We start from the raw sequence: 19,759 nt of genomic DNA, 5'->3' as shown, positions 1-19,759 counted from the left end.
CGCTGATGGAGGGGGTGAACCTTTAGAGTCGAAAATACACGAATATATAACATCACCGTAGAATATTTAACTTTAAAAAATCTTAATTTTATTATTTAGGTTTCAATTGACATTCATGTCTGCAATTTATTCTCTAAAATCTTAATCATATTTATGTATCTACCCCCTTCCCAATTTGAGAGTCTGCAGACCCGTCCCGACACGTGGGTACCTCAGTACTGCACGGCCTCATGGCGCATGTGGCCAGAAAACCACGTTAGGATTGAAACATATTTATTTTATCGTAAAATGAACAAACTGATCTTTGATTAATCATTCATCATGTTATTTAAGAAGGATTCACCATGGCGGCGGTTGGAGGGCATGTCTTTTGGCATGTACTCTGCTGAAGAGATCAGGTAAGGTTAGCTTTTGGCTTCCTGCTAAAGTTTCACTTTATACGCAATCATTTAAACATAGACACGTTTTTGAATCTGTCACGAATCTTTTTTTGTAAAAGTGCTACTTCTTTTATTTATTTTGTTGCGGATAGAGGTATCGCTACTATTTCGAATAAAAGTTACATTGCAAAAGCTTGATGTATTTTGCTGTCATTTATCTAGGAGGCCTAGTCGCCTGTCCGGTTTATACTTGGAGTGAATGACCCTGTTTTGTTATCAAATCTAGAAAGTTGAGTGTAAAAACAATCACCAACCCAAGATTTCTCGATGGAGTTGGGAACGTGGCCCTTAACGGCCTGTATGACTTGGCCCTGGGGCCAGGGGACAACAAAGAAGTGAGTTTGAAAGAAGCCGTGTTTTGGTTAAAATAAAAAATAAAAATTCACTGGTGTCAATCACATTCAAAACTTGGTGACCATTAATCTCTTTTTCTGTTCCATCAGGTATGTTCAACATGCTGTCAGGACTTCAACAACTGTCCAGGACACATGGGACACATTGAACTCCCACTACCTGTATACAACCCACTGTTTTTTTATGTAAGAATCACAAATGAACATCCAAATGTACTTAGAATGGATTTAACATTGTTAACTCTGTGAATTAATGTTGTGAAAAACTCATGTTTTGCTATACAGAAACTCTATCTGTTGATTCGTGGGTCATGTCTGTCGTGCCACATGTTGGTATGTCCGCGGGCACCCATTCACCTGCTTTTAAACCAGCTCAAGTTACTGGATCATGGAGCCCTGCAGCAGGTTTACCAGATAGAGGCGTTTCTTGGGCAGGTGAGGTTTAATTTTCTGATATAAAAATTTGAAAAAAAATACATTTCGTAATCAAAAATGGTATATATTTGAAATCTTCGCGATGAATAAAATATTGTTAATTTTCCAATTTTGTAATGCTTGTGTATTAAAAAACATTTTGTCCAACGTAATGTATGTTTTTCATATAGTATGAGGGATTTAACAAGAAAAAAAATATTACAAAAAATATTATTTGTAATACATCCAAATTAAACTTTAAATCAATGTGTGCATATATTTGATTAAAAAAAAATCAATCATCCAAACTAAATGGGCAACGTTTGGATTGTTTGAAAATTGTTTCCGATACCAAAGCTTTATGTAGTTAAGGGTTAGGGTTATGTGTAGAGCTCACAAATATAATTACACTATTCCTCAAAAGTGATACAATGTGTTATAAATATATACAAGATTTTAATCCATTTCTCTTGCTCCTTTGTTAGTTCCTGGAAGAAAATGTGAAGCCCACAGGTGACGAAATAGCAGCAGAGCTGAAAAAATTCACAGATTCAATTGATGTTACTGAAATCGCAGGAGATGGAAAACCGGTCAGTAATATTATTTTACATTGGTTTATGGTTTAACAAGTAAATAATATGGCGATTTTTGTATATTTTTCCAATTTGAAGTGCCTGTTTTTGTCTGACGGTTTTAAAGCATGAAACATGGCAGCCTTGTCAAATTCAGTGCACATTTTTCCATGTGTGTCACTGGCCGAAATGGCTGCGACAGTAAAAGTGTAGTTGTTGGGCCCGGTTGTTCTGTATTTTGGCCTCTGGGATAGTTATTTACTACACACAAATTAAATGTTGCTGTCATTGAATGAGGTTTTGATATATTGTGTAACATATATTTGCAGAATCTTTCAAATATGAGTGATTAATTGCACTAGCACACCAAAGTAGTAAACATTTTTTTTGGCTCATGAAAACTCAGTAATGGTGTATATTCTTCAAAATTGAGAAGTTAACTACATTGGTTTATGGTTTAACAAGTAAATAATATGGCGATTTTTGTATATTTTTCCAATTTGAAGTGCCTGTTTTTGTCTAATAGTCAATTGACAAAATTGTATCTAATTGAAAGTGGCAATTTGTCTGATTTTTGTAATACGTTCATTCTGTTTTTTTTTTCTTCAGGTAAAACATCTTGTTGAAAAGAAGAACTGTTTGATAAATGCATTCTGGCGGCTCCATATGAAGAGTCGGAAATGTTCTCAGTGCGGGTAACATATATATAAAAAGTTTATTCAGAAAAATATTCTCAATTGTCATTTTGCAAAAAAGATTTTCGTTATTACTACTTTTTGTTGCCTTAATTGTTGACCTGATGTGTGCTCATAGGCACAAACGGTCTAACATACGATGTGAGCACAATAGTAAGCTGATTGTCACAATGCCACCTCAAGCAGGATCCGATAAAGAAACTGAAGGTGAGTCTGTTAAGTCATTCAAATCAACTCTAGGTCTTGGTGGATACTGAATTGTCCTTCCAATTTTGAACAATCCTCACAAGCTAAATGCGTATATATTAATATTTTGGTTGTATATCTCAATTAAAGGGATGGCGGTTGGAGACAAAGGTTACCTGACTGCAAGTACTGCTAGAGAACACATTTACAAACTGTGGGAAAATGAAGGTACGGCAACTCTAATGTTTAGGTTGAGACACATAGGAGCCTACTTAGCCTACTCGCTAGTTCTATAGAAAATGAATTGATCGCCTTCCATGTCTGTCATCCTGTAGCTTTAAACAAGTACCAGTGAGATGTGAGATTAAATGAATTTTCCAAAAACAACCTGTCTTTTCTTGATAGGCTTCTTCCTCAAAAGCCTGTTTTCTGGGTCGGTAGAGATCCAAGGATCCCAAAAACAGGATGTTTTTACTCCAGATCTCTTGTTTTTAGAGCTACTGGTGGTTCCACCTTGCAGGTAAAATGAAGCCTGTTAAATAATACTAATAGATTGATTTTCTTAAAGACGTGTAACCATCATGTTTGTCTTTTTTTTCTGCCAGGTATCGTCCAATAAATCGCCTGGGTGAACAGATTTTTAGGAATGGTCAGACGGTCAATTTACAAGCTGTCATGAAGGACTGTGTAATTGTAAGAAAACTGCTTTCACTTTTAGCAGCTGAAAATGATCCAAAAGAAGATGAGGTAAGATTTTTTTTAGTGTACAAAGCAGAACAAGAATGAATTAACTATTTAATTTTGTACCTTATTAACTAATTTCAATTTTTCTCAGTCACAGACAAATCAGGTCGAAGACAAGTCAATTCAGTTGGAGATTCCTGGAACGACATTAACAGAAAAACTTTACAATGTCTGGATTCGCCTTCAGGCTCATGTCAATATTGTCTTTGACAGTGAAACAGACAAAATGATGACAGATAAGTGCCCTGGAATAAGACAGGTATATAAAGAATAGACAAACACAGGCAAACTACGTCTTTTGTACAATTAAGGTAAATCTTTGTCTTTGAAGCTCCTGGAGAAAAAGGATGGTTTGTTCCGGAAACACATGATGGGGAAAAGAGTTGATTATGCTGCCAGATCTGTGATCTGTCCGGATATGTACATCGAAACCAATGAGATAGGAATTCCCATGGTATGTTATAGTATTATAGTTAACATTTTAATCCACCCTTGGAAATGCATCATTCGCAAATGCCTTGATTAGGCTTCCTTTCTCCCTGACAGTCATTCACTTTGTTTTTTCAGGTGTTTGCCACAAAGCTCACGTATCCACAGCCCGTCACACCGTGGAATGTGAAGGAGCTTCGTCAGGCTGTTCTTAACGGGCCAAATGTTCACCCTGGTGCGACAATGGTCATTAGTGAGGACGGCAGAAGAACCATCTTGACTGCCGACAATTTTGCACAAAGAGAAGCAGTTGCTAAGCAGTTGTTGACGCCCTGCCCAGGTCCACACAGCATGCCAATGAAAATTGTAAGTCAAATTAGAGTTTTTCCTCATTTTGAACAATCTGGAACATAGTCTTTGCTTTGCCAGGTGAACCGCCATATTAAGAATGGAGATGTTTTGTTGTTGAACAGACAGCCAACCTTGCATCGACCATCAATCCAGGCTCATTCTGCACGCATATTACCTGGAGAGAAGGTCTGTCTATTTTAAGATCAATCTCAATCATTATGAACCATATATGACTCAGTCAGTCAGTCATTAACTCATATTGGTTTATCATGTTTCTGTGAAACAGGTTCTGAGACTCCACTATGCCAATTGCAAAGCGTATAATGCAGACTTTGATGGAGATGAAATGAATGCTCACTTTCCTCAAAGTGAGCTTGGGCGAGCAGAGGCCTACACATTAGTCAGCACCAACCAACAGTACCTTGTACCAAAGGTAGGTTGCATTGCCGTTGCAAGAAAATCTGAAACTCATGCCTCAAACATTAAGCAATCGTTGAAAAAACTTTGGTTAGAGCTAGTTTAGGATTTTACAGCCTTTCTCCTGGAAAACTTGCAAAGCCTGATCGTGGATAAACCCATCGGTGGCCCACCGTGTTTTTATAATGCTAAAATTACAGAAATTAGGTGGCCTGGCGGGTGATTGATTAGCGCGTTGGCCTCACATTGGAAGAACTGGATTAATATCCAGGTCAGTTCACCTGTGTGGAGTTTGCTTGTTCTCCACGGGCCTACGTGGGTTTTCTCCGGGTACTCCGGTTTCCTCCCACATTCTAAAGACATGCATGGTAGGCTAATTGGACACTGAATTTTACCCAGGCATGAGTGAGCGTGAATGGTTGTTGCGATTGGCTGGCCACCAATTGAGGGTGTCCCCTGCCTCTGGCCTGAAATCAGGTGGCATAGGCTCCAGCACCCCCCGTGGCTCTAGTGAGGATAAAGCGGTTCATAAAATGAGATGAGATTACAGAAATTTTGAAGATTATGTGCTATTATTAGCAATTTACTAAATCTAGTGCAAACAAAAAGAGGAAACAGATTATTCAAGAATCTCTGGAGATTGGTACTAAAGTGAGTTTGAGCATCTTCAATCCTTCAAAAACCGACAGTATTGCGACAATCACTTTGGAAATTGCATTGCAGCCTTGTCAAATTCGGTGCATCCTCCTCAGTGGGTGACACTGGCCAAAACGGCTGCAACAGTAAAGGTGTAGACTGTGGGCCCCATTGGACTTCATCATGACTTATGGGCATGGATGTGAACTACACACAAACAGTTGGTGATAGCTGACTAAGGTTTCGTCTGTTAGTCTTTCAGCATTGTGTTTTCTTTGCATTAATTACTTGTTTCCAAAGTTATAAAAAAACAACGAGTTCTATGGTTTTTATGATGATATTTATTACAGATGTTTTAATGTAGAATGTTATATAATGACGGTTATCAACTACAGTGCCAAGTCAGAGAATGAGGATAGGAATGTCATATATGGACCATTAAAATCTTGGCATTTGTTTTCGTTTCTTTTTTTTTCTTAGACAGGCATGGGAGCAGGAAAAGTGGTGGCCTGCCAGGCTTATAAAACCCATATAACTAATATGTTTTTTTATTGGGTCAGAAACAAGCTTTTATTTAAATGAAAAAACAACAAAAAAACAATGTACTAGTTTTTGCATGTACAGAACTTTGGATGTTTCGTTGGGGTATCTAAACTGCCTTGATGAAACTAAACTTCAAACTAAATAACACATTTTGAGTGAGTTTGTTTCCTGTAAAAGTTAACCCTTGGTCTTGTTGGTCCATAGGATGGAAAGCCTTTGGCTGGCCTCATTCAGGATCACATGGTTTCAGGTACACGAATGACAATTAGAGGCTGCTTCTTCACAAGAGACCAGTACACTGAACTGGTCTACCGAGGATTAACTGACAAACAAGGTCGAATTAAACTGCTTCCACCTGCTATACTCAAGCCAAGCAAACTCTGGACTGGAAAGCAGGTATTGTGAAAAGCTTGGTGGCTCGCTAGGCTTGTTAACTAGTGGGAAAGCCATTATTAGTGTTGTCAAACTTTGGGAGTTTAGAATTCAATGAACGCAAAGGTGGCATTCTATATTATGTGGGTATAAAGATGGCTTTGCCTGATTATAGGTGGTGTCTACTCTCCTCCTCAATGTTATTCCAAACAAAGCTGTGCCTTTGAACCTGATTGGGAAATCGAAAATCCCCAGCAAAGCATGGATCCAAGTTCCTCCACGAGGGATCCCAAATTATCAACCAGAATCCATGTGTGACTCACAGGTGCACATTTATTTCAGGAATATAAACATAGCAGCAAGGATTCAAATGATGTCTAACACAAGTTTTCTACTTGTTAGGTAGTGATCCGCGAGGGTGAGTTGTTGGTGGGTGTTCTGGACAAAGCTCACTATGGCTCCTCAGCATATGGTCTGGTCCATTGTTGCTATGAACTTTACGGAGGGGAGACCAGCGGAAAACTGCTCAGCTGTCTAGCCAGACTCTTCACTGCTTATCTTCAGTTATATAGAGGATTCACTCTTGGTTAGCGAAACTATTCTTTTCCCACAGGCATATATGAAAACCATTTGCTCTCAATGATTTTTATTTTATTTATTTTTTCATTAGGTGTTGAGGACATCCTGGTTAAACCCAGTGCAAACAAAAAGAGGAAACGGATTATTCAAGAATCCCTGAAGATTGGTACTAAAGTGAGTTTGAGCTTCTTCAATCCTTCAAAAACCAACAGAGATTGGGACAATCACTTTGGAAATTGCATTGCAGCCTTGTCAAATTCAGTGCATCCTCCTCAGTGGGTAACACTGGCCAAAATGGCTGCAACAGTAAATGTGTAGTCTGTGGGCCCCATTGGGCTTCATCATGACTTATGGGCATAGATGTGAACTACACACATACAGTTAATGGTGATAGCTGACTTAGGTTTCGTCTGTTAGTCTTTCAGCATTGTGTTTTCAACTTTGAATTTACGTTTGTTTCTAAAGTTAAAAAACAATGAGTACTATTGTTTTTATGATGACAATATCCGTCTTTCCATCTCTCAGGCTATACAGAATGCATTTAACCTACCCCACGACGTGGATGAGTCAGAGGCCAAGAGCCGTTGGCAAGATGCTCATCTCAATCCAGACCAAAGAGATTTCAGCATGGCTGACCACAAATTCAAAGAAGTGGCCAACCAAGTGAACAATGACATTAACAAGGTAACATTAATACTTTTTGAAAGTTTAGTTTCTTTTATCCATGCCTGCATTGTTCCACATAATTTGAATCTCTCATTGTGCATGGTTTCGTTTTGTCTCTAGCTTGCCCCGGTTCACTTCTGAATTTGTATGGCAGTCCATAATACCAGTGAATCCATTTGAATTCTTTTGTAGGTATGTATGCCTATTGGTCTTCACACCTCCTTTCCTGACAACAACCTCCAACTAATGGTGCAGTCAGGTGCCAAGGGTTCCACAGTCAACACCATGCAGGTGCGTATACCCACTCTACTGCTTTCAAAGAAATTGAAATGATTTGAAAAGTTGTCCAGCAAGCTCTTGTTATCTATGTGCCTGTATCAGATTTCATGTCTACTAGGTCAAATTGAGTTAGAAGGTCGTAGACCTCCACTGATGCCGTCTGGGAAAGCATTACCCTGTTATCAGCCATATGACCCAGCGCCCAGTGCAGGGGGCTTTGTTTCCGGGAGGTTCCTCACGGGGATCAAACCACAGGTGTTTGTCTTCAAGATTGGTCTAATGGCTAAACGCTATGCATTTAGGTTAGTATTAACCTCTTATTCATTGTGCCCTCAGGAATTTTTCTTCCATTGCATGGCTGGGAGAGAAGGACTTGTGGATACTGCTGTAAAAACATCCAGATCAGGATACCTTCAGAGGTAAATTAGGCTTTTTGCTCGGCTCAAATGGAAACATGTTTATTTTATTATATTTCTGTATTTTTTTTTAAATCTGTAGATGTGTTATAAAACATCTGGAAGGTTTGGTGGTACAGTATGATCTCACGGTGAGGGATAGTGATGGATCACTAATTCAGTTCCTCTATGGTGAAGATGGGCTTGATATCCCCAAGACACAGTTTCTGCAACCAAGGCAGTTTCCTTTCATAGAAGATAACTTTGAGGTAAGCAATCAGTTGTTGAAAATAGACCACCCTCTGGTATTAGGTTTTCCTGACTGATCTAAAGCATGAAACATGGCAGCCTTGTCAAATTCAGTGCACATTTTTCCGTGTGTGTCACTGGCTAACTGACTGCGACAGTAAAAGTGTAGTTGTTGGGCCCGGTTGTTCTGTATTTTGGCCTCTGGGATAGTTATTTACTACACACAAATTAAATGTTGCTGTCATTGAATGAGGTTTTGATATATTGTGTAACATATATTTGCAGAATCTTTCAAATATGAGTGATTAATTGCACTAGCACACCAAAGTAGTAAACATTTTTTTTTGGCTCATAAACATGAAAACTCAGTAATGGTGTATATTCTTCAAAATTAAGAAGTTAACTATGAAACCTTGCTTTAGGTACTCAGGAAGTCAAACCGCTTAGATGAGGTGTTGAAACGATTGGATCCTCAAAGTGCCAGTCAACATTTTTCAGCTATACAACGCTGGAAAGCAAAGCGAGAACAGGGTTGTCCTCGAAGAGGTACAAAACCAATGTCCACATTACAAATGTCACTCCGTGTTTGTTATATCACTGCCATTACTAACCATAGGTATTCTTTTTTTATTTTAACCTCTTATAGGGGGATTCCTGTTATTTTCACAAAAGAAAATGGCCCAATTGATGCAAACCGAACAAGAAGCAAAACAATGTCATGATGGCAGATATAATGCTGTCGCAAAGGTATTCCAGTCATATAGTTTCCATTTGCACCTAAAATGTGATCAACTTAACACATTTTTCATTGGCACTGTTAACCTTTTTCCCCAGCTGATAGAACAGTGGCAGGCACTTGATGATCATGGACAATCAAAATACATAAGAAAATCCTCCCGCTGTCCCGATCCCAGCCTGGGAATGTTTCGGCCCGACGTAAGCTTCGGATCGGTCTCTGAAAGCTTTCACAACATGACAGAGAAATTTTTGGCCAATAGAGACACAGAATGTCAACGCGGCCTGGATAATGACAGGTACATATGATAATGTCAAGCATTAGATTTGGTTGTTTAGATTGGTTTGAGTGTTTGGTAGCACTTTGTTAATTCATACAAAATGTTCACCCACATATTTTTGACATGCATTTAAGGATTCAAGTGTTTTATGCGGTTTTCTTCATTGTCCAACCTTTCCGTGTGCTTACATGAGCATTTTGTCCTTTTTAAAGTAACAGTAGATTCGAAAACCGTAATCCTAAAAAACAGCAATCTTGAATTTATATTTTACCTTTTGGCTCTTGGGTATTTTTAGGTGTTTGTGCAGGAATCAACCCTGCTTCCGTTAGAGTTTTGGTCTTGGCCCAGTGTAGTTTTTTAATTTTTTTTTTTACTTGAGGCAATAATTCAATTTTTTTTCTTTGTTGGTAGACTGCGACAACTTTTGCATTACAAGTGGCAGCGATCACTCTGTGATCCAGGAGAAGCTGTGGGTCTGCTGGCAGCACAGTCTATTGGTGAACCTTCCACCCAAATGACACTCAACACCTTCCATTTTGCTGGCAGGGGAGAGATGAATGTCACATTGGGAATACCTCGGTAAAGTCTCTTTTAAGATTTTACAAGTATGGCGTCAAAGAAAAGTCGGTAACTTTTATCTTTGGTTGTGTCGCAGGCTGAGAGAGATCCTAATGGTGGCCAGCTCCGACATCAAGACTCCAATGATGAGTATTCCAGTGTTGAACAACAACAAAGCACTAAAGAGAGCTCAGAAACTTCGTAGGAAACTTACCAGAGTCTGCTTGGCTGAGGTGGGAATAAACACTCATATTCCATTTCAGTGTGTTTTTTCATGGCTTCTCATGCAACATTTTGTTTTCTCCCTTATTTTTTGGCCTGTATGAAGAGCAGGTACTACACAAAGTTGATGTAGTTGAGGCGCTACGCATCGGGAGTATATCTCGCCTAAAGACGCGGACATTTAAAATCACTTTTCACTTTCTTCCACCTGAACTCTACACTGAAGATAAGTTGCTCTCACCCCAACAGATCCTACACTACATGGAAACCAGGTTTGCTATTAACATCCTTTCATCCAATACATTATTCATGTAAACAGCTTACTAAAATAATACAATCAATGATTCTTTCCTCAGATTTTTCAATCTCCTCCTTAAAGCCGTTGAAAAGCATAACACAAAACTGGCATCCATTGCTCTGGATGTCAGGAAGGCCACCATGAAAGACCAAGACAATGATGGGGAGGGATTGGCCAACGCAAACGAGGTAGATATTGACCCATCTATAATTATTATCACATTGTTTTGATAATTTTTTTCCCAAATTGTCTTATCAGGCAGATGAAGAGACCGAAGAGACCGAGCTAGAGATAGTTGATGATCAAGGGAACGAAGGCGATGCTGACGCATCTGATGCCAAAAGAAAAAACAAGCAAGAAGAGGAAGTATGGCAATGAATGATAGATGTTCTATGATATTTTATAATATTCAGGGTTTCCCTCAGGCCTTCATATTTCTGGCAGGTTTCTGGGCTTTTTGTTTCCCCCCCCCCTGTCAAGCTAAAGATGTGTTATAAACAAGTATTTACAGGTCGTAACCGCTTTGTCGTCAAATCAAAAGCCTTTATTGTCATCATACCAACAAAATTGGTGGTGCTACTCCACAAAGTGTGTTTCCCAAGTAAAAAAAAAAAAAAAAAAGAAACCCATAATAGTATAAAAAGTCACATCCCGGCTAGGTAAATTCTAAAATATTGCACAATCGAAGATATTGCATAGAGATATTAAATCCTGGCGACTGTAGAAAAAAAATGCCTCGCATTTTAACAAATAACAATGAGATTGAGAAAACAAAACACCAGACTGGAGAGCATAAAGCCGTTGCACCCGTGTGCGCCACCATCTTGCAGGGATTCGCGCTGTGAAAGACCTTTTCGGGGAAACCCGATATTAGTGGACATGTGTTTTCAGAATGTTCTGTCCTTTTAATTACCAGTATTGACTGTCAATCACCTATACATGCTGTTTTTCCTCTGCAGGTCGACTATGACAGTGAAGAGGAAGATGAAACAAAGGATGTAGAGGAAGAGGAAGAGGAGGAGGTGGTGAATAAAGATGAGATGAACACGGAGGAATCCCAAATGGAGTCAACATATATGAAACCAAGGAGGGGAAAGAGAGGGGAAGAACACGGGGGAGAAGAGTTCAGAGTGAATGCTGTTCTGAAGTCAAATTCGGCCATAGAGGGTTACCGATACGACTTGAAGAACCAACTCTGGTGTGAGGTGGATTTGGCTTTGCCACTGAGTAAAATGCACTTTGACCTGTCTTCAATCGTATCAGCCATGGCTCAGAATGCAGTCATCATGGAGACCAGGGGATTGACTCGATGTCTTTTGAATGAGAGCACAACTGCGACTGGAGACAAAGAGATGCTTCTCAATACAGAAGGCATAAACATGTACAAAATGTTTGAGCACAGCGACGTACGTGAACGGTTTCATTCAAATGATGTCTTGTAATTGTTCTAAATGAGAACGATCAGCTAATAGACTATTTCCTCCAGATCCTCGATGTCAACAGACTTTATTCCAATGAGGTACACGCCATGGCCAACACGTATGGGATTGAAGTGGCTCTCAAAGTCATAGAGAAAGAAATCAAAGATGTATTTGCAGTTTATGGTAAGATCATACGCACACTAACAACAAAGTTCCACCAAGTTCTGATCAAACCCTGCCCCTCTTCCTCTAGGTATCGAAGTGGATCCCAGGCATCTTTCCCTAGTAGCGGACTACATGTGTTTTGAGGGGGTGTATAAACCACTGAATCGCCACGCCATCGTGTCCAACTCTTCCCCTTTGCAGCAGATGACCTTTGAAACGGGCTACAAATTCCTCAAACAGGCGACCATGCTGGGTGAGAAAACTTGGTAGAGAATAAGGAAGCTTACCGGTATTTTTGACTTCCAATCCGTACTTTCTTTATGTTTTCCCAATGGCGAACCGACGTCTATATATTTATAGATCAGGTAGAAATTTTGCAAAATCTTATGTAACCAGTAAATGATAAATGGGTGTAAATGTAACACGACTCAGTGTTCTCACTCTTGCATATTTTGAGAAGTACACCTGAGTCTCTGGTAGCCCTACCTACCTAGTTCTTTTTACCCATTAAAAAAAAGGAAGTGGATCAAGTTAAATGTCAATGTCTGTCTCACAGAATTTTTATTGCATGTTTTTCAGGTTCCCAAGATCAGCTTGTGTCCCCATCAGCCTGTCTTGTTGTTGGCAAGGTTGTTAAAGGAGGAACTGGACTTTTTGAGCTCAAACAACCTCTGCAGTAGAGATGTTTGGGGAGTCATACTTTTTATTGGACATTGACTGTGCTGATGATTAATCACTTATGATCATGAGAGAATTTGATTTTAAAATATCTTGAATTGGTGTAGGGTAAGATTCAAATCTTTACATGGATCAGATTATACATACAGTTGAGTTTTGACCCTGGTCAGGATAAATGCAGTGTAATAGATATGTTGTCTGTAAAGATTTGAATACCTTTTTTTTTTTACTTTATCAGATTATGACAAAGGTGAAATCTAATGTAAGACAGGAAACTTTTTATTTGCAACTTTAATAGTGAAATATATAACTTTAAATATTGTGCAGCGGAGTCTGTTCATTCTTTTCAAATAACTACGTAAATGTCCATGTACATATCTATATCCTGAATAAAATGCCGAAGTTTTATGTGGAAATCTTTTGATTGGTACAGTGGTGGTAAATGCATACTCGTTGTAAACATTCAAATTTGAGAGATCTGTCAAATGCAATTACACGATTTTCTGAACATCTTCTCCTCAAAAGGGTTGCAGGGGTGCTGGAATCTACCCCAGGCAATGTTCCCTCTAATTTGTCGTATGACTGGGCATACAGACAACCTCCCTGACCACAATTAGGACCAGTGTGACCAACCTAAATGCTCGCTATGGTCACAGAGTAGTATCACACCTGCAATAAGCAAGTGCATGTCTACTACACAAAAATGATGTAGAAATATGTAAAATAATCTTAAAAGTAATCAAAGAATGTTTCAATCTATGACATATCAATCTGTGTCATGGCCATGTCATAGAGACCTTCCATCCATGTCACAACCATCGGTTTCAGTGCCATGCATCTTTGTAATAGATCATTTGTATGTCCTTTGTTTTTTATGTAGCCTTTAATATCATCAGTGTCAACAGCATCACTGGTGTCACTGTCTTGCTTCATAGAAAATGTGTATGTCACAAAATCTTGCCCTAATTAAAATAGTTGGTGTGGAAGCAGAGTCGCCGAACCCACCAATTCTGTACTCTCCTGCAGAAGCGTCAAAATCTCACTCATATGTCTTGGTGTGCTTTACTTTAGTTCAACCTTGTGAATGTTCATAGTGGACTCCGACTGGACAAAATACTTGGTGATTAATATCCATTAATAGAACATCCTAAATGTCACGATAATATGCACAAATCTGACTTAAATTTTCACTTATTTTTTTAAGTCTGCTCTAACCTCGTTTAACGACTACAAATTGAATTGAATGCTTTTTTTGTCATTACACAAGTATATAATGCGATTTAAAGAGTAGAAGATAGTCTCGCGTGATTTGGACGAGTTTTCGTTGGAACGTAATCTGGAGGGTGGAGTTCGACTCTGGAGACGACGCACTACTAGCTGTATGCAGTTCGACTCGCATTTATCTTCGGTGTCGAAATTACACCGGGAAAAAAATCAGACGAAACCACCGTCAGTTTTGGGGAAAACCCACAACCTCTCCCTTTCGAAGGGCGAAAGGTGGAAGACGTCTCCTTGGCGGACTTTTTAAATTTCATTTTAATAATCACCGTCTTACCCCACATCTCTACATGTAAGCATGACCTTTTCATTTGTCAAAAATGTTTTGTACTGTTAGCATGTAAAAATCTTAATTTACATTTCCCATGTAATTTAGGTGACATTTGTACATTCGGAAACAGGCAAAATTGGTTATGAAAAAATATGCAGGTCTAATTTTTTTTCTTATTTCCTTGGATTTCCAGTACAAGATCCTCACTTCATCAGAGAAAGCAGAGCAGGTTTTACTATGATGTGAATCCCTTGAACATGAGGCTCCCGAAACACAGGTTAGCATCTGTCAGACTCTTTAATGATGTTTCACCCAGTCTTGCCAGTCTTGTTTACATTTAAAATGTTCTCTTAATCAGCGATATTTATGTCTATGTATTACATACACTTTTGAAGAACATAATGTCATGGCTCTCCTGAGTTTCCAATTATTTCTATAACTAGATTTTTTCTCTGATAGAGTGATTGGAACAGATACTTTTTTTGTCACAAAAACATTCATGAAGTTTGGTTCTTTTATGACTTTATTATGGGTGAAGAGAAAAAAAGTGATCAAATCTGCTGTTGTCAAAAATATACATACAGCAGTGCAAATATTTGGTAACATGTCCCTTGACCACTCACTTTTTCTCCTCCAAAAATATTGCTGAAAAAATCAGTTGCTGAAATAACTGGAAACACAAGAGAGCCATGACATGATCTTCACAAGTGTATGTAAACTTTTGACTACAACTGTAGTTCATGTTCCCCTATTATTTATGTTTTACAAATCTGGAATGTGGTCAGGTAAGCTACACTAAAACGGAATATGGGTGTGTTAGGCTCTGTTGTTAATTTCACACAAAGAAACAGCAGAAGCATTGAAAGTTTAATAACGTCCTGGTAATTAACGTCACTTATTATCAACGTCGAAGGATTCCAAGAAAACTTCTTCAACCAGTTCCGCTGTTTCCATCTCAAGTGTTATCAGTTGTATTAGTTTGACAAGGTTGCAAAACTGATTTGCTGTAGAAGAATTTCAAATTCAAGTTTACTTTCATTAGCGTGCTTATTACAGTGGTGTGTGAATAGTTTTTAGTAGTGCATTCATTACATTTTTACCTTCAAGTTATTCTCGTTTGGCTAGAAAAAAAATGTTTGTATTTGTCTCTTTTTGAATATCTAGATGTGCATTTCTGTTGGGAGGAATCTTCTGTGTGCTCTTTCTGATGTTCATTACATCTTGGTCTGAAAAAGAAAGATTTCAACCTCGAGATTTGGATGTCAGCCCAGATTATAAAAAGGTGAGATGCATTTTTTTTCTGCTTTAGTATGGTGCACATTAACCCAATGTTTTTATTATACATTGGGGAAACAAATGAGGGTGGGATAAAGCTGATTTTCTGTTGCTCCTACACTTTAAATTATTTAAAAAAAGAGCCAGTGCATCATATTTATTTATTTTCAACACCACTTATCCCTGGCCCAGGAATTGCAGTACAGTTATGATGTTCTGATATTCAGCAAGCCCCTAACATTTATTGATTGATTGATTTTTATTGCATTATTATTTTTTTTAATGTATTATTTATTTATTATTATTATTTTTATTGATTTCTGTGTTTTTAAAAAATGTTTTTATTTATCTAGTTATTTATTCAATCATTTATTTTTACCCCCACCAAAACATACTTATTCATTGATTGTGTTTGTCTGTTGGTGTTATTTGTGCAGTTTGCGGTGAAACTTTACATCTCATTATACTTGTATAATAACAATAATAGCATTCAATTCAATTCAACTCAAATGTGCTTTCCTATGAAGCCCCAGACATGACATGAATTTAAAAAATAGCTTATGTGCACATTTAAAATAGTTTGTGCACATGACCTTCCACTGTGTGTGAACAAACGAGTACTTCATGTGAACAAACTAGTACGTCATGTGGATGAACTAGTACAGGGGTGGCGAACACGTGGCTCTCAAGCCGCATTCAGGCCCGGGGAGAACATGAAAACTCCACACAGGTGGACCGACCTGGATCTGAACCAGGACCCCAGATCTGCGAGGATGACGTGCTAACCAGTCAAGCCTCTGCGCCGCCCTACTTTATTTTCTGCTTGTTATTATTACTACACATCATGTGCAGATATTTAACCCTGTAAAAAATAAATACAATGAACACATTCATTCCAAGATAAGAAGAGTGAAACAAAAAAAAAAAACAAAAAAACCTTATACGTATTCTAGGCAGAGGTTGGAAACTAGTTTTTCAGAAACAAGGAAACCCCCTCAGCAAAATGCAACACAGCTATCAACATTCTTGTTTTCAGAATCAGATCTATACCAAGTTATGTCATTTTTTATTGCTTTTTACTGTTTTGTAGCGAGTGCACCAACATGTTCACAAAGTTTTGGGTCGTGAATGTCACCGCCGAAGCACCAGACTGGGTTTCCTGGCTGAACTCCCTACTTCTAGTCAGATGACCCAACCATTCTTATGGAAAAACACACCACTTCCAGAGAACATCTACCAGTATCCACCCCCCTTTGGGTTTAGGGGTCTTAAGGGAAAAATCCCTGCATTGCTTCAGCAGGTGATCTCTGTTTTATATCCACTCTCCTCACTATTTTACGCTTACTGGTTCAAGAAAAGCCTTGAATAATTAGTTATTAACAACATAACAATGGCCAATACTGCAACACTAATGGCTTTGATGAATGACTTGTGAATATTTTAGTGTTGCTAATTTTCTTTATTTTTAAGTTATCAGAGTCCAATGAAGTACCACAATTTAAAAAGGATCCTGATAAATGTCAGCGATGTGTGGTTGTTGGAAATGGAGGCATTCTGAAAGGCCTGCAGCTCGGACCTTTAATCGATCGTTTTGACACCATTATAAGGTAGGTATAATAATTCAAAGACATTATTCCTGAAGAGTTTGGTGTTTACATAGGAATTTGTTGGCTGTAAAAGATGAATATGTTTGTCTTCAAATTGTGTACCAAGTTAAAGCACTTCTTTTTATCCTGTTAGTAATGATGCCGCTGATTTCCTCTGCTTGTGTCCCCCTACGCCACCAGATTGAACAGGGGTCCCTTAGGAGAGTTCATTGCTGATGTTGGAAATCGAACCAGCATCAGGATGAGTTATCCAGAAGGCACACCCTTTCCCTGGCTTGACACCGACCCAGCAACAGTTTTTGTAGCTGTGGTGTATAAAGGTGTGGATGTCAACTGGATCTCCACAATGATAAATAAGCTCGCAGTGGTGAGGACTGATTAAAAAAAAAAAAAAATAAATAAAAAAAAATATATATATATATATATATATATATATATATATATATATATATATATATATATATATATATATATATATATATATATATATATATATATATATATATATATATATATATATATATATATATATATATATATATATATATATATATATATATATATATATATATATATATATATATTTTTTTTTTTGCTTATACATTTCAGTGCTGTTCTGAGTCGTGCTTCTGTGGTATAAAAATTAATAAATTATGTCTGCTTTGTCCTACAGCCTTTGTGGGATTGGCTATTTTTCTGGCATGATGTTCCAAAAGAACTCCCTCTTGAACGCAACAGGATCAGAGTCTTAAATCCGCTTGTCATCAAAGAGACTGCATTGGATTTACTCAAATTCTCCCCACCAACAACCCGTTTGTGGGGTTGGGACCAGGTAAGACAGATTTCAAATCAATAAAGCCCTTCATAGTCCAAAGATGACACATTATTTCAGTTGTAGATATTCAATGGAGACAGACAAGACTGGGCGTTTAAGTGTTTTATTTATCGGGCGTTTCTACATTCTGCATTTGATGAAATGTCAGCGATAAGACTATAAAAACAAAATGAATGTTGGAAGGTTTTTTGGGGGGCAGATCACTTTACACCGGTGAATCGTAATATAACATAAACACATTTAAATGAACTTGGATTACGATGCAGACACACTCAAAAATAAGTTTAATCGAACCTTACACTAAATTTAATTCTAATTTTTGTTTTACATTTTTTTTATACCTTCTCCTTAAACCTTGATTCTAGGTATAATGCTTAGTCTGTTATTGTGACTTTGCAGAATGTACCTACCCTGGGTGTCTCTGCACTGGATTTAGCGAGTTTGCTGTGTGACGAGGTGAGCCTTGCAGGCTTTGGCTACAACCTGTCCCAGGAAAGAGCTGTCTTGCATTATTATGATCAGCTGTCCATGAGTGCTATGCTATGGCAGAAGATGCACAATGTGAATGAGGAGACCAGAGTGCTTAAAAGTCTCATAAGAGAGGGAACCATCACTGACCTGACAGGAGGCGTTCACTGCTCCTTTTGCCCTTGACAACCTTCAAACTAAAAAAAAATATTTCAAAAATTCATCCAAGCATGCAACTCATGCTTTTTTAATTAAAAGTAAATAAAATTAAAAAAAATAATGTGTGTATATATATATATATATATATATATATATATATATATATATATATATATATATATATATATATATATATATATATATATATATATATATATATATATATATATATATATATATATATATATATATATATATATATATATATATATATATATATACATATATATATACAAATATATATATATATACATATATATATACAAATATATATATATACATATATTGCATATATATGTATATATACTGCAATTTCTTTATTATTTCTTCTCCCGTACATTGCAGCACTTTAATCATTTGGCCAATTATCCAGTGACCATAGACATCCGTTTACACTTAATTTAAAAAATATATATATATTATATTATTATATAGTGACATCAACACATTCCATTCATTCTATTACCAGACAATCTTCTGGTTGTCTATTACTTTTTTTAACCTTTAAACTCACATTTTTTTAGACCATCACTATCTAATGTTTACTTAATTTATGTAGCTTAGCTATTTTTTTGTGTGTATGTCCATGAACTTTTTGATCTTATGTCAGTTGGAACATTAACCTCCCCCCCAAAAAATGAGAATAAGTGATGTGTGATAAATAAGTGACCAATTCAAAAAAAATATGTTAATCTATGTGTAATGCCTTTCCTCTGGGAATTTTAACATCAGGGAGATTTCTACTACTTGTGCTCAGTTTCTGTTCAAGTTTGAAAATGGAATTGTTCTTTTTACGAGATAATATTTAAAGTACACATGCTCAAAAATGTTGGAGCTTCAAATTGTGTAATAGCACTTTGAATACCATGAAGTTAGAAGTGTAATACAAGTGTAAGCCCATTTACCAGTTATTTATTCATTTTCTGCACTATGTCATTGCACTGAATTGCATGTTCTTTATTCATTCATTCATTTTCTCAAACGCCTATCCCCACAAGGGTTGCAGGGGGTGCTGGAGCCTATCTCAGCTAATTACGGGCACCATGCGTACTAAAAGTAACCCTACAGTGGTTACACAAAATGTAGTTGTGCACCTACCTAAATTTCTGTTGAGGCCTTTTATATGTA

At 37.4% G+C, this 19,759-nt stretch overlaps 2 protein-coding genes and 4 non-coding genes across 7 annotated transcripts; all 6 read left to right on the top strand.

Moving 5' to 3' along the window:
• Positions 1 to 175: 175 nt before the first annotated feature.
• polr1a (RNA polymerase I subunit A) lies at positions 176 to 13,094 on the top strand. The gene is made up of 36 exons (XM_077732632.1): positions 176 to 398; positions 667 to 775; positions 884 to 979; positions 1,079 to 1,228; positions 1,693 to 1,797; positions 2,389 to 2,474; positions 2,593 to 2,681; positions 2,811 to 2,888; positions 3,066 to 3,180; positions 3,266 to 3,407; positions 3,496 to 3,663; positions 3,736 to 3,858; positions 3,972 to 4,199; positions 4,263 to 4,370; positions 4,471 to 4,617; positions 5,985 to 6,176; positions 6,328 to 6,477; positions 6,555 to 6,738; positions 6,823 to 6,905; positions 7,257 to 7,415; positions 7,590 to 7,688; positions 7,779 to 7,931; positions 8,013 to 8,095; positions 8,175 to 8,340; positions 8,743 to 8,866; positions 8,967 to 9,067; positions 9,155 to 9,354; positions 9,748 to 9,915; positions 9,992 to 10,127; positions 10,228 to 10,388; positions 10,473 to 10,602; positions 10,673 to 10,780; positions 11,374 to 11,820; positions 11,901 to 12,018; positions 12,089 to 12,253; positions 12,580 to 13,094. The coding sequence occupies exons 1-36, from the start codon at positions 322 to 324 to the stop codon at positions 12,678 to 12,680; spliced, it is 5,049 nt and encodes a 1,682-aa protein (XP_077588758.1). The 5' UTR covers positions 176 to 321; the 3' UTR covers positions 12,681 to 13,094.
• On the top strand, positions 1,917 to 2,052 carry LOC144207980 (small nucleolar RNA SNORA5). Its single transcript, XR_013328819.1, has one exon. It is a non-coding gene; the product is annotated as a small nucleolar RNA SNORA5 (small nucleolar RNA).
• Positions 5,320 to 5,456, top strand: LOC144207973 (small nucleolar RNA SNORA5). Its single transcript, XR_013328815.1, has one exon. It is a non-coding gene; the product is annotated as a small nucleolar RNA SNORA5 (small nucleolar RNA).
• LOC144207972 (small nucleolar RNA SNORA5) lies at positions 6,974 to 7,110 on the top strand. Its single transcript, XR_013328814.1, has one exon. It is a non-coding gene; the product is annotated as a small nucleolar RNA SNORA5 (small nucleolar RNA).
• LOC144207981 (small nucleolar RNA SNORA5) lies at positions 8,415 to 8,549 on the top strand. The gene has a single exon (XR_013328820.1). It is a non-coding gene; the product is annotated as a small nucleolar RNA SNORA5 (small nucleolar RNA).
• A 453-nt stretch (positions 13,095 to 13,547) lies between the features above and the next one.
• st3gal5 (ST3 beta-galactoside alpha-2,3-sialyltransferase 5) lies at positions 13,548 to 18,660 on the top strand. 2 transcript variants are annotated; one of them, XM_077732636.1, is made up of 8 exons: positions 13,548 to 13,798; positions 14,421 to 14,504; positions 15,392 to 15,509; positions 16,593 to 16,802; positions 16,973 to 17,109; positions 17,290 to 17,476; positions 17,783 to 17,941; positions 18,344 to 18,660. In XM_077732636.1, the coding sequence occupies exons 2-8, from the start codon at positions 14,485 to 14,487 to the stop codon at positions 18,596 to 18,598; spliced, it is 1,086 nt and encodes a 361-aa protein (XP_077588762.1). In that variant the 5' UTR covers positions 13,548 to 13,798; positions 14,421 to 14,484; the 3' UTR covers positions 18,599 to 18,660. The 2 variants fall into 2 exon arrangements, with proteins under 2 accessions (XP_077588762.1, XP_077588760.1); XM_077732634.1 differs by lacking the exon at positions 13,548 to 13,798 and adding an exon at positions 13,832 to 14,248.
• The last annotated feature ends 1,099 nt before the right edge of the window (positions 18,661 to 19,759 follow it).

Source organism: Stigmatopora nigra, chromosome 14 (genome assembly GCF_051989575.1).
Source record: "Stigmatopora nigra isolate UIUO_SnigA chromosome 14, RoL_Snig_1.1, whole genome shotgun sequence".
Taxonomy (NCBI): Eukaryota; Metazoa; Chordata; class Actinopteri; order Syngnathiformes; family Syngnathidae; genus Stigmatopora; species Stigmatopora nigra.
Note: the sequence above shows the minus strand (reverse complement) of the source record. Positions and strands in the feature narration are given on the sequence as shown.

What these genes read in the sequence shown, in the direction of transcription:
- polr1a (XM_077732632.1), top strand. Translation starts at nt 322, where the DNA reads ATGTTATTTAAGAAGGATTCACCATGGCGGCGGTTGGAGGGCATGTCT. An exon ending in CGGAAATGTTCTCAGTGCGG is followed by an intron (nt 2,475 to 2,592) that starts GTAACATATATA and finishes GTGTGCTCATAG; the next exon opens with GCACAAACGGTCTAACATAC. An exon ending in CTGGTGGTTCCACCTTGCAG is followed by an intron (nt 3,181 to 3,265) that starts GTAAAATGAAGC and finishes TTTTTCTGCCAG; the next exon opens with GTATCGTCCAATAAATCGCC.
- st3gal5 (XM_077732636.1), top strand. Translation starts at nt 14,485, where the DNA reads ATGAGGCTCCCGAAACACAG. An exon ending in TCCCTGCATTGCTTCAGCAG is followed by an intron (nt 16,803 to 16,972) that starts GTGATCTCTGTT and finishes TTTATTTTTAAG; the next exon opens with TTATCAGAGTCCAATGAAGT. An exon ending in TGATAAATAAGCTCGCAGTG is followed by an intron (nt 17,477 to 17,782) that starts GTGAGGACTGAT and finishes TTTGTCCTACAG; the next exon opens with CCTTTGTGGGATTGGCTATT.